This window comes from Scaptodrosophila lebanonensis, unplaced genomic scaffold (assembly GCF_003285725.1).
Source record: "Scaptodrosophila lebanonensis strain 11010-0011.00,11010-0021.00 unplaced genomic scaffold, SlebRS2 tig00001415-arrow-pilon, whole genome shotgun sequence".
Taxonomy (NCBI): domain Eukaryota; kingdom Metazoa; phylum Arthropoda; class Insecta; order Diptera; family Drosophilidae; genus Scaptodrosophila; species Scaptodrosophila lebanonensis.
The window spans coordinates 764,655-777,178 of NW_022060742.1; the positions used below are offsets into that span (position 1 = coordinate 764,655).

Genomic DNA, 12,524 nt, shown 5'->3' on the forward strand with positions numbered 1-12,524 from the left:
ACTTTAACAATCACTGACCTACTTTCGGTTTGTTTTGTACTATGTACGAAGAAATTGTGCGCTTGACAGCCAACAGCCAACAGCTAACGGCTAACGGCTAACGGTAAGCATAAAGCACAACAAGCAGTACTTTGATTGCGACAAGAGAGTTTGACTGTTTTTTATGGGCTGTGCGTTGCGTATACGGAACGTTGTGCACGCGTGCGACCATGTCACCATATGAAATGGCAGAATGTTGCGCTCGTTGGCCTTAATCGCAGTTCGATTTAGTTCAAACATCTTTGAATGTGCCACTGATTGATGTGGCGTCGACATCGTCGGTGTGATTGCTCGAAAGGATAGCGGCAACACTTACAAGTGGAGGGACATGCACAGGAGATGGACGCGTGATCTAAGATGCTGTCTCGCATGTTAAGGGCAGCTTCGATATTGGGGAAGTTTCGCATTGTCTGCTTTGTTCTGATCGAAAAAAAGTATTTTATTTTAAGAAAGGAAAGCAGACTGCTAAAGCGTCTATTCAAAACTTTAAGAATATAGACATGTAGTCGTTGTGGTAACACATACATATATTGCCTTTACTTCAAAGGAGTTGTATTAATATGAGGAAGAGTATGTTTGATATATCCTTGGTACGTCCGACGTTTAATGAAATGCACTTCAAATTATTTATCTTTGTTGTGTAAACCTTGAGATCTGTTTGACTTTCATCTAATAACAAACTACAACACATCCGAAACTGTGACCAGGATGCCTGTATTACTAATTTCAAAAGCTCCTACTATTTTCTTTTCAGCATGATTAGCCACCGATTCCACCAAACAACAGCTTCATAAATATCCAAACTAGTTAGTTTCTAGTAACGTTGAAAGCAAAATTCTGTCCTGCTTCCTAGTTAAGTCCATTACAAAAATGTTTATTTTATTTGAAGATCAAGGCATTAAAGGATGTATAGTTTCAACACAGCCTAGGGTAAGTTTTTAGCTTGGAAAAGTAAAGTTGTTGCTTTAAAATTTCTTTACATTTAGATTGTTATCCAGCTGGTATATTAGCTGTAATAGCTCATTTATTTGCTGAAATAGCACATACTACTAGCACATTGTTACTAGTGATGTAGGCTTGCCTAGAAATGAGGGATCAATCACGATTATCATGTCATCTCTAGCCGGCACTGTCTAGTCCATTCGGTGTTATTTTTATTGCCCCTAAGTGGGTCAGTCGTCGTTATTGGAAATGATTTGATAGTAGGTTATTGAAAACTTTTTCCTCGGAACATAAATTGCCATAAATTGAAGATTTTATGCGCTAAGTTTGCGTTAAGTGCGCAATGAAGCCGGTTTGGTGTCAACGACGCTATTAGTGGAAATATAACCACAAAAGCTGTAAAGGGTAGATGAAAAAGGGGGAGAGAGTTGGAATTGCAGTGTAAATCATTTCATTTTATTGAACTTGCTCGTTTATGAGAATACAGTTTTGCTTCATTTTTAATTGTTTATTTGTTAGTAAATAGTTTGGCAATTTCTCTTTGCTTTGCTTAAATTGTTGTTGTTGCTGTGTATATATTTGTTGCTTAATATTGTTTAATGTCCTCGTAATTTGCTGTATATGCATAATATTAATTCTTGCTGTGTATATGTTTTAACTTTATTGCTTTGAAATTGTCTTACGATTATATAGTTCGGCATTGGTTTTCATTAAGTATATGTAATAAATGTATACATATATTGTATATAACCGATATATGGCCATACTTGTGTCTTGTATATAAGTATTCGCTTGTCTACTCGGGTGTAGAAGTAACACTCTAAGTTTATACTTGTAGTATCGTATTGGCTATCAGTTGTCACTTGAATTTAATGCGCTTGGCTATTGGCTTGGGTTTTTTTTTGTTTTTTTATTGGATGTCTAAGACTACGCAGAGTGCTGTATTTGAATAAAGTAAATAAGTGAAATGGAAAAACATTACCGATATTACATAAAAGGTGTTACACATAGGTAGGTATTATAAAAAAACTAATGAAATCGATTACCAATTTACATAAACTTATGCTTACACTAAAGTATTGAGTAATGTTTGCGTTTTGCAGCAGCATTATGTTCTTAAATGCCCGTCGAATTTTGATCCCATGCAACGATTTTCAAAAGAAAATTACATAAACCTAGTTTAATTAATTACCTTAAACGGATTTCTTAGATAATAACGCATATATGTATGTAAGTATAATTTAGTTTTCATTTTCATCTTCGCATTGGATAAAGGCACGAATGTTTATAAAAATTGTATTATCGAATGATTCTCAAAACTTTAAGTTGGCTGCGAAGCTTGCCTTTGTGTGTACGAAATACGAGTAATTTATTCAATTATATACTTAACTTAATGTATTCTCTTTGCTTACGATGTCTTGCAGTTCTTGGCTTTTGCGTTGAGAGTGCTCGGCAAACTGCAGATTCTTTCTGCTATTTCTCTATTTGCAGTCTTTAATATTATAGAAATGAGCAAATAGAAAACCTTTCTAAATCTACAATAAGTTTTGGTGCAAACTGTTTTAACTTTATATATAAGAACTCGTTAAAATTAGGTTATACGTAAATTTGAAGTCGCTCTTGATGATAAAAGTATGGAGTCGTAGGGGAAATAAAATACGCGCGTCCATGAAAGGTTTCATATATCACAGATTTTGAAATGATAAATGTATTCAATCAACAGAAAAGATGTCGAATTCTTTGTGATAAGCTACTTTCAATACAAACTGCTTGCAACGAACGATTACTTTTTACAGCCATTGGCCAATACATTCCATTCCATATCATCTCATCTTATATCATATCATACCATATCATGTGTACTATAAGTGTATATTGAGATTAACCTAACACGGTATGAAAGTTCCTTTTCGAGTGCAGCTCGAGCGGCCTCGAGGATACTTTTCAGCGTCGCGCATACTGACAACAAACCGAGCTGCGCGGCACACGCTGCGTCGGCAACCCAGACATGCCCTTCAGATATGTGTACGAGACTGGCTGACGTAGAATGCGCTGCGGCGGCGGCTTTGACTTGCTCTTCGATGACGAGGAGCTCGCCAAAGGAGCTGATGACGTGCAGCAACCGGAGCTGGACTTTGAGCCGGCTCCTGTTTGTTGTTTGTTGTGCTTATGCAAATCCACGCTCGAGGCGGACTTGAGTGCAGACTTTAATGGCATCGCGCTAACAGTGGCTGCTGCTCCTTCTCCTATTGTTGTTGTTCTTGATGTTGACAGTAATGATGGCGGTGGCGGTGAAGGACCGCTGCAAGAGAGCGAGCGGGACGTCAGCGATAGGCTTTCGAAGGCACGACGCAGCGAAGATGTTGAGCGTCGGTGCAAGCGAGAGAAGCTGGCGCGAGAAAGCGATTTCCGTTTGAGCTGATGTTGTTGTTGTTGCAGTTGTTGTTGCTGCTGCTCTTCAATATCGATAGTGCTGCTGGTCTCGCTCGAGGCGCACGACATGAGCTCTAAGCTGGCCGCATACTTGGCACTCGTCGTGGTGGTGGTGGTCGTGCCTGACGCTATTGACGTGCCACGCCCCATTGCCCCGGTGGAAGAGGAGCACGAGTCGGTCGATGAACTATTGGCATCGTCCTCGGTTGCAGCAACGCCTGCAACGCCGGCGCTTGCAGCTGCAACCGTAGCTGTGGCAACCGAAGCAGTGAGCGCGTCATCATCATCCTGAATTAGGTCATCGTGTGACCTCAGACCGAAGCGGCGACTCAGTTGCTGAAAGAAGCCCATGTTGCGCTCGTAGCGTGGCGTGGGGGACACGCTCAGGCTGCTGCTGCTGCAGGGTGAGTGACCGCCGTTGGGCTCTAGGTCTAAAGTACACTTTTTGCCGTTGCTGTTGCTGCTGCTGCTGTTGCCATTACTGCCGACGGCAATGGCGGCGCTGCTACTGCTACTGTTGTTGTTGTTGCTGTTTAGACTGCCATTGCTGGCGCTTTGTTGCTGTTGCTGCTGCTGCTGCTGCTGCTGCTGCTTGGTCTTCTGTGGCAACTCATCCGCAAAGCACACATGTGGCGTCCCCATTACGATTTGGTTCTTAATTAAAGTGCAAATACAGCATTAAGTTCAAGGCGCACTTCCGGCCCGAAAATTGAACAATCTTGTGAAATCTATGCGCCCTTCTTATATCACTTTTCATGTGAAAGCGGCTGCACTTCCGCTTTCCCTATTGCGTTTCTTTGTTATTACCGGTCTTTGTCACACACACACACACACACACTCTCGATAGACAGATAAACAGAGCCGTGTGCTGTTCGTCGGCTTTTTTGCGTACACAACGTCGACGATGTCCTTTAGCGTTTGAGTCGGCAAATTATTTGCCGCACGCTTTTATAGACTCATGCCGGCTGCAAATTTGTCTGCAGAGCAGCCTCTCTCGGCTTTTTTCTCTCTCTATCTCCCTCTCTCTCTCTCTCTTCATATTTCTCTCTAAGTCGCATTTGCAGGGCCAGTTTGTTTATGAAATTTGGCGCTGAAGCTTCCTTCCGCCATCCTCACGACATTCGGTGCGTGTGTGTGTGTGTGTTTTCAACAATAAAGCGAGTTGCCTTTGTTTGTGTGTGTCTGTTTGTTTGTTAGCTGCTTACACTTCTGGCCGCCAGGTGGTGTCAATGCGCCCTTGTGGGTTGCCTCTGAAGACTATGTGTTTGGTGTCAACATTTGCGCTCACTGCTGCTTAATTGTTTTCTCTAGCAATCAATTTTTAATCAGTCCTGACAATGTCTGCGATTTCTGCTCCCTTTCTTCTTTCTCCTGCCAGTTGTCGCGTCCACGCCATTTTATTTCTCGCACCCACACCAACCCCTTTTTGAGGTTAGCAACTTTCAATTTAAATTAATTAAGTCGCACATTTCCTGAAGCTTGCCATTCCAAAAATAGCATTTTGCTTCTATTCTTGAATTCCTAATGCCCATATGCCACTCAATGCTTACGCGTGCCGACGCTGGTTTCAACTCACACAGTGGGCCAGCGGACCCTGATTTTTGGACAAGATTTTCAATAGGAAGAATATCAATTGTATTCACAAGAGAACAACTATATATAACAATATATTTAGCTTTTCCTAATTTATAATTTTTTATTTAACAAATTGAGTTCAATTACTTTTTAATTTCCTTTATTATACCCTGTACCCGTAGGGTAAAAAGGGTATATTAGGTTTGTGCAAAGTATGTAACATGCAGAAGGAAGCATCTCCGACCCCATAAAGTATATATATTCTGAATCAGCATGACGAGAGAAATCGATCTAGACATGTCCGTCCGACATGTCCGTCTGGATGAACGCAAGGATCTCAGAAACTATAAAAGCTAGAATAACCAAAGTTGGCATCCAGATTCTCCTAGGTCCGAGTAAGGACGAGTTTATTTTATTTTTTTTAATTTTCCCCCCCTTCCCCCGCTACAGAATTTCGTCAATAGCGTCCACATTTCAAATGCTACCTAAACCAAACTTTGCACACATAATTATTATATAATTGTCTACTGTTGTATAAATTTTTGTATTTTATCAAATTCGGTCAATTCTAAGAAAAGTTATTAGCGAAACAAATTCTCGCCAGTACAACCCACACAAACTGCCGCAACAAGTTCGCTCTTCTTCTTCCTCTTTTTGCTGCTGCTATGGGCGCATATAACTCAGTGACGAAGTTTACCTGGGTACAGGGTATTACACTGTCGGGCTTGCTCGACTGTAGCGTTCTATCTTGTTTTTAAATTAAGATGTGCAAATGAAAAAAAAAATACACCAGAAGTTTTCAAAGTATAACTTACTTCGAAATCAGCAGAGTTATACGGATTACAAGATTACTGTTCAGGAGCGGATTAATATTATAGGCAGAGGAAAAACCAACGAATATAGCATTACTTTTTCATTCTTGGTTGACAATTATTTATTGGTTTAGTTAGCCTTTAGTGCTCAAACTAATGGCTATTAATTTTGTAAGCCAATTAAAAATATTTTATCGATGCGTGATATTCAAAAACGTGATTGATTGGCCGCAATGCTACTATCACACGCATGTCCATGGTTGGTGTGAAGGGAGTGTGATGCTGGCTTGGTTGTTCTATGCACAGGTGCAGCTGCTGTTTTAAAAATACCAAAGAGCAGCTGGAAATGTGAGTAATATCGATAGTACAGTGAACTTCAGTGGTATGGGACACAGATGAACAACATTATTGTTTAAACTGTTTTTATAAAATTTGATCCAATTATTTATTTAATAATAAGCGCAGCTCAAATTTGTAGATACCATACTTAATAGAAATTAGACAATAACTATTTTTGGTATCTAATCAAGTTCAAAATCACAGTAGCTTTAAACTAGCTGAATTATAATTCTGTCCAAGAGTGGACGCCCTATGTGCAGAAAAAGGCTTGGAGGGCAACAACTTTCAATACAACAAGTAAAAAAGCTAAAGTCGGGTGTCCCGACTTTGAAATACTCTGTACATATGTTTACAATAATTATAGAAAGTAAAAAAATTAGGAAAATTAAAAACAAAAAAATTTTTTGATCGATTTGACCTTTCTTGGTATTCGAACTCACGTAAAGGGTGTATAAAAAAAAAATAAAACAAACTCGTATAGAATACACACATAAGGCATCTTTGTGCAAAATTTGGTGTGTCTATCTCTTAAAGTCTCTGAGATCCAGGTGTTCATACGGACGGACAGACGGACAGACGGACAGACAGACAGACAGGGCTAGATCGACTCGTCTCGTCATGCAGATCAAGAATATATATACTTTGTGGGGTCTGCCTGTTACATTTTTCAGCTCCCGCAAACCTAATATACAAGTACTTCTGTACATTTCATGTACAGAGTATAAAAAGTCTAAGGGAGAGGAGAATCTTTTAATAAGCATTTCATCCCGACCCATTGTTGTTGCTTATGTTTTGCATTTCCGAGAGAGTGCGAGTAAACATCAAATTGATATCAAGGCTGCTAAAAATAAGGTGTACGGCCAATTTTATGCACTGGCTGAGGGGGGATGGGACATTGCTTTTTAAGACCCGCCAGTGCCTGCCTTCGGCTAAAGCGACTTAATGAAGTCTTTTGTCCCGATTATGCTTCGACGATGCTGGCTTGTCCAGTCCGTCTGTATCGGTATGTGGCTAAGCTTTTAATTAGAGACGCAATTGTTGACATTGACGTCAGAGCGAGCCGGCTGTGATTTTGGCATTCTGCGATGTTCGTGTTGTTTCTAATACTGTTCCGTAATGGGTGTGTGATGACGAAAATCGTGTCGACTCGTTAAATTGTGATGTTATATTTGCTTGTTAACACATTAATTGACGGCGACTGGTAGTCAAGTTGGCTTATGGCAGCATTTATTGGACAACTACCTTCAATTTTGATTAATGCAAGGCAAAATGCTGAACTCCCTAAAGACGCACACCCAGTTTATGAAATTATAATGAAATTACGATTTTAAGCATCAGCACATTCTACATTGGCTTTCACGTAGGAAAATATATTACAAAAGGTATCATTAGAAAAGATGTTACATTTAACTTTATTTAGGGCATTAGTTTTATTAAATAAATAATAATTCCAAAGAACAAATTTATACATTATAGGAAGAATATCAATTCAATTTTGATTAATGCAACAGCTGATTTTTGTTGACATTTGAAATGCAGCTTGTTTACATGTCGCAATGCGCCGTAATATTGCATTTGTTTACATTTGAAGTGCAACCAATGGGAGGACCCCAGTTTGTTTACATTTCGGAATGCACCGTTTGGATTGTGCAGCTATTGTGAGCCACTGCATTTTGTCCACATTCACAATTTAAATCCCAACTTGTTTGTTTACTTGCTGTTCACGTATGTTCGCCTGGTATAAGAATACATAAAATGCCTGGAAATTCATATGGAAACCGAAACCATTTTGTCCCACAGCTGATGTTTGTTTCCATTCATAATTGGAATCCCTTCGGGGTTAATGTGTGAATTGAAACATGAAAAGGCAAAAGACAGTCGAAATGGAAAGAGGTAGAAAGCTGAAATTTGGACTCAAATTCCTTGTACAATTCAAACTCTTCGGAAATCGTCCAACGTTGGACATAATCTGTGTATTTTATATCTCATTGCATTTAAAATTATAATAATTTATGTATAATTATAATTTCTTATGTGTGTACAGCTAAAGAAATATGCACACCGAAATGGTGGCCTACAACACACCAGTTCTAAAATTGTTTAACAAATAAATGTAGCGCCTGTGTCCTTTTTCCCCTACACCACAAGCTATGCGCATTGCATACAAAAAATTACACATTCTTCTGAGTTTGCAATCTTTTTCGTTATTTGATATTTACAGACTCAAGTTTTAGTTTTGCCTAATTACTTGTATCATCTTTATCTCAACATAATTATCATTATTGCTTTCTGTTGTTAGTCTGCCTGCTCCATTTCAGATCTGCAAGCAAGTGCGTATGCGTATGGTAATTAATAAAATAGCTGCTACATAATCATTGTCTCGGATGGATTGTCGAAGGAGGCGTCGCTCTTGTGCGGAGGCGTGATGGAGGCCGTTTGGTGGATAAGCCTTCTAGCAGCACAATCGTTGGCATAATCGCCAATGCATCCACAAGAGACGACAACGAGCGTACCTTATTCTGCAAGCTTATTAATTTTGCATTCTATACTAAAGCATCTTCATTTAATTATGTAATTGCGCGAACAAATAAACTTACAATTGCTGTTGTCGCTATCAAATTTGAATCACACACACACACACACGTAGACACGATGCCGTCGATTAACGTCATCATGGGTCTAGCATTGCGTACTGTAGACATGATATCGTATGTCAAAACTATAAGGTCGAGTCCTTCACCAACTTGATATTGAGGACTTTACCTACATCATCAGTGGCAGAAGCCACCAAAGCCGAAGCAGCATTAACCGTACCTATACGAGTCCATCTGCATTGTTGTACTTCATATGCATGTGTATATTGGTGTTACTGTGTGTGTGTGTGTGTGTGTGTGTGTGTGTGTGTGTGTGTGTGTGTGTGTGTGTGTGTGTGTGTGTGTGTGTGTGTGTGTGTGTGTGTGTGTGTGTGTGTGTGTGTGTGTGTGTGTGTGTGTGTGTGTGTGTGTGTGTGTGTGTGTGTGTGTGTGTGTGTGTGTGTGTGTGTGTGTGTGTGTGTGTGTGTGTGTGTGTGTGTGTGTGTGTGTGTGTGTGTGTGTGTGTGTGTGTGTGTGTGTGTGTGTGTGTGTGTGTGTGTGTGTGTGTGTGTGTGTGTGTGTGTGTGTGTGTGTGTGTGTGTGTGTGTGTGTGTGTGTGTGTGTGTGTGTGTGTGTGCATAGAGACAAGGTGACTAACTGGCACACTCCCAATCTCGAATGCCGCGCGGTGGTTGTCATCTGCTTTCGGTTTCGGTTTCGGTTTCGGTTCGGTTCTGTTTCTGTTCTCTGTTTTGCTGCTGTTCCCTGGGCACAGTTAGGCGTCGCGGCTGTACCTGAACCCAATCATGGGAACGAAAAACATGTGCGCGGCACGTTTCTGCGCATGCGCCGCTTCTTGTTCGTGCTGTATACTTTGCGGCGGCAATCGCATTGAACATGGGGTGTAGGAGCGGAGAGCTTTTTGGTGGCGCGTACGTTAATGTTGTCCTTAGGCGTCGAGCTTTTCCAGTAGTAGTAGGTCGCCAAAGGTGTGCGCTGACGTCTCACGACTTGAAGGCTGAGCGGCTGCGATGATTTTTGAATGAAAAGCACTGGTGTTTCAATTTCATCTCAATAATGTATATTTATTTAAATAGGTTTTAAATTACTGACAGCTTGACCTTTTAGTTTTCATTTCTCATTACTTCTCTAAAAATATATGGTTTGGGCTTAGATCGTAAACAATTTTACAATTTTCATTAAGCTTTCCTCCAATGATATTTGTCATTCTTTTTAGAATATTCTAATGCATGCTTAAAAAGTGTTTTATTTTAAATAGACTTTAGGGTTTGTTCGACAATGCATCACATGAAATAATTTGTATCTTATGGTTCTTTAAATTTAAAATTTTTTGCCAAACGAAATATATTCTTTCTTGTATTAGTTTTCAAAATTGTGTTGTTGTTGTTCTTTTGTGTTTGTAAGAGCTTGTAGTTATGTGTAATTTTGATTTCAATAAATTCGTTATCTTTTGAGAAATTCATTCTAATAAATTATGTGCAAAGTATATTTGGTATTTGTTGGAGAAAACGTTTCATTTCGAAGTGCCGTTAAACTAGGTATTTGCTGTGAACGCACTAAGCTCCAAAAAATCGTTTTACATTTCCTATACGTTGTATATAAGTCAGCTGCGTATCATGTTGAAGATATGTGTTCTTAATTACATGATGCTAATATAATATAAGTTAGAATATTAATCAATTAGATTGCAACCGAATGTTTCACAAAACCATATACTGAATACGCACCATTGGCTTGCCAGTGGCTTTTTTCGTAATGCTAAATTTTGAACTCTACAGTGCCTGCTATAAATTGGTAGCTACAACTAATTGAGTATACGAGTATATATGCTAAATAAATTTTTGCTACTTGCTGTGAATGTGTAAACTAAAAGTCTCTATTAGAAGCACACGTACAATTCTACATACATGTAGTATACATAGGTATTGGAGTACTTTTTGTACTTTTTGTACTTTGTGTACAGGAGTACATACATCTATGCATATACGAGTATATTGGTTAGTACACACATTTATAAAATATGTTCGCTGCTTTTCTCGCTGTTTCTGTTCCTCATCATCTTTGTCGCTGCTCTGGCTTCCGTTGTGTTCCGCGTTTTAGGCACTACATCACTTTTCGATTTTCAACTAAGTTTCTAATCCCGATTCCATCCCCCATTATAATTTACAAAATCTACAACTTTAAAGCGTTTTTACTTATGGTATTAGCCTTCGATATATGTTGCCATTACCCTTACCTACTTACACTACTTTTGGTTTCTATCTTTCGATTTGTGTGTGTTATATGTACGAGTATATGTGGCGAGGACATTGCCCAGGATAATGAGCATGATGTGTGTGTGTGAAATGGTGAGGTGTGTGAAGAGAGTGTGTGTGTGTGTGTTGCACATCTAGTACATGTGATGCAACGTGTAGGGACAACAGACCGCGTAGCTGGGCACACGCGAGTACAGACCAGACATGCCCTTCATGTACACGTACTGCACTGGAGGTCGCAGGATGCTCTGCTGTTTCTTTTGCTTTTTCGCCGACTTAGATGTGCCACTGCCGCTGCCGCTGCCACTGCTGGTGCTGCTCGCGTTGCTGCTGCTGCTGTTGTGGGGCGTGAGTGACTTTTTCGTGACGGTGCTGGTCGAGGACGACACTTGGGATGCTGCTGACGTGCGCTGCGCCTTTAGCTGGCGCAGAGGCGTACTGCTGCAGGACAACGAACGCAACGAAGCCGTGGCCGTCGTGGCCGCCGAGGTCGAGAAGTGATGAAGCATGCGGCTCACTGATGACGAAATGGATATGCGGCTCAAATGGAGACCACCGCCGGCCTTGCAGCCGCTGGCAGAAGCAGCCGATGCCGAACGCGGATGCTGTTCATCCATTCCGTTTTGTACTTTCATGTGCTCCACATTCTCGTTCTCATCGGTGCCCAAACCCTCGTCGTCCACATCCTCGCCACTGCTGGAATCATCGTCATATCGTTGCATGGCATGCTGCTCGAGGACGCTGTTCGGCCTGTAGACGGTCTGGACATAGATGTGGCCACTGTTGCTGCGATCATAGCCTTCGTAGCAGTCCAGGCCAGGTGAGCAACGCGAGCAGGCCGATGTGGAGGAAGCGCGAGAGCCTACCAGATCCAAACTGGATCCGCCGTTTAGCACATGGCACTCGTTGTGGGAGCCGCGCTCGTCGCTAAGACTGAAGGAGTCCGTCGATGAGCTGCGTATGTCGTCCTGGCTGCTGTATACTGTGTCGTTCTGGTGATGATGATGCTGGAAATGCCGTCCCAAATGCTTGCTTAGCAAGTGCAGAAAACTACGCGATCGTGACAATTTCTGTTCACGCTGACGCTGTTGTTGCTTGTGGCATTTAAGATCCATGGAGGAGCTGGTGGCCGAGCTACCGCTGGAGTTCGACTTGGAGCCGTTATTGGGCGAGAGTGTATCCATTTTTGAAGTAAATTTTTTATTACACTTTTAGTTGTCTTTCAACTGTAATGCTTTTTTAAAGTTCTTGTCTTGAAGAAATTATTAATTTCTTAGTCCACACAAACACAATTTCAATTTTCAGTTACTTTTGAACTTTGAATTGATAACAATAATTTGTTTTAGTTCCGTTTGCTCGGGTAGGTGCACGTATCGCGACGTCTTTGCTGACTGCTGTGGCAGGCATCAGTGTCGTCCCTTTTATACAGTCGCTCATGGTCGTGCAGTCCTCGAAAGCTTCGCTCTTAACCTTCGTGTGTAGCACACCCTACGGCGCCAAAGCCGCATCCATAAGCTGGCGATGCACTGCGCGCA

At 40.9% G+C, this 12,524-nt stretch overlaps 2 protein-coding genes across 2 annotated transcripts; both read right to left on the reverse strand.

Annotated features, from left to right (window-relative positions):
- Positions 1-2,925: 2,925 nt before the first annotated feature.
- LOC115633024 (forkhead box protein O) lies at positions 2,926-4,056 on the reverse strand. The gene is made up of 3 exons (XM_030530348.1): positions 3,897-4,056; positions 3,542-3,839; positions 2,926-3,493 (listed from the first exon to the last, which is right to left on the reverse strand). Exons 1-3 carry the CDS (start codon positions 4,054-4,056, stop codon positions 2,926-2,928), a joined length of 1,026 nt encoding a protein of 341 aa, XP_030386208.1.
- Positions 4,057-11,004: 6,948 nt separating this feature from the next.
- On the reverse strand, positions 11,005-12,173 carry LOC115633013. Its single transcript, XM_030530338.1, has 2 exons — positions 11,411-12,173; positions 11,005-11,353 (listed from the first exon to the last, which is right to left on the reverse strand). The coding sequence occupies exons 1-2, from the start codon at positions 12,171-12,173 to the stop codon at positions 11,124-11,126; spliced, it is 993 nt and encodes a 330-aa protein (XP_030386198.1). The 3' UTR covers positions 11,005-11,123.
- Between the last annotated feature and the right edge of the window lie 351 nt (positions 12,174-12,524).

Excerpts from the sequence above, each read along its gene's own strand:
- LOC115633024 (XM_030530348.1), bottom strand. The coding sequence starts at position 4,056 with ATGGGGACGCCACATGTGTGCTTTGCGGATGAGTTGCCACAGAAGACC. Across the intron at positions 3,840-3,896 it reads CGCCGCCATTGCCGTCGGCA|AGCCCAACGGCGGTCACTCA; the intron begins GTAATGGCAACA and ends CTTTAGACCTAG. Across the intron at positions 3,494-3,541 it reads GGGCGTGGCACGTCAATAGC|CTTAGAGCTCATGTCGTGCG; the intron begins GTCAGGCACGAC and ends GTATGCGGCCAG.
- LOC115633013 (XM_030530338.1), bottom strand. The coding sequence starts at position 12,173 with ATGGATACACTCTCGCCCAATAACGGCTCCAAGTCGAACTCCAGCGGT. Across the intron at positions 11,354-11,410 it reads CAGTACGCCTCTGCGCCAGC|CGAAAAAGTCACTCACGCCC; the intron begins TAAAGGCGCAGC and ends CCAGCACCGTCA.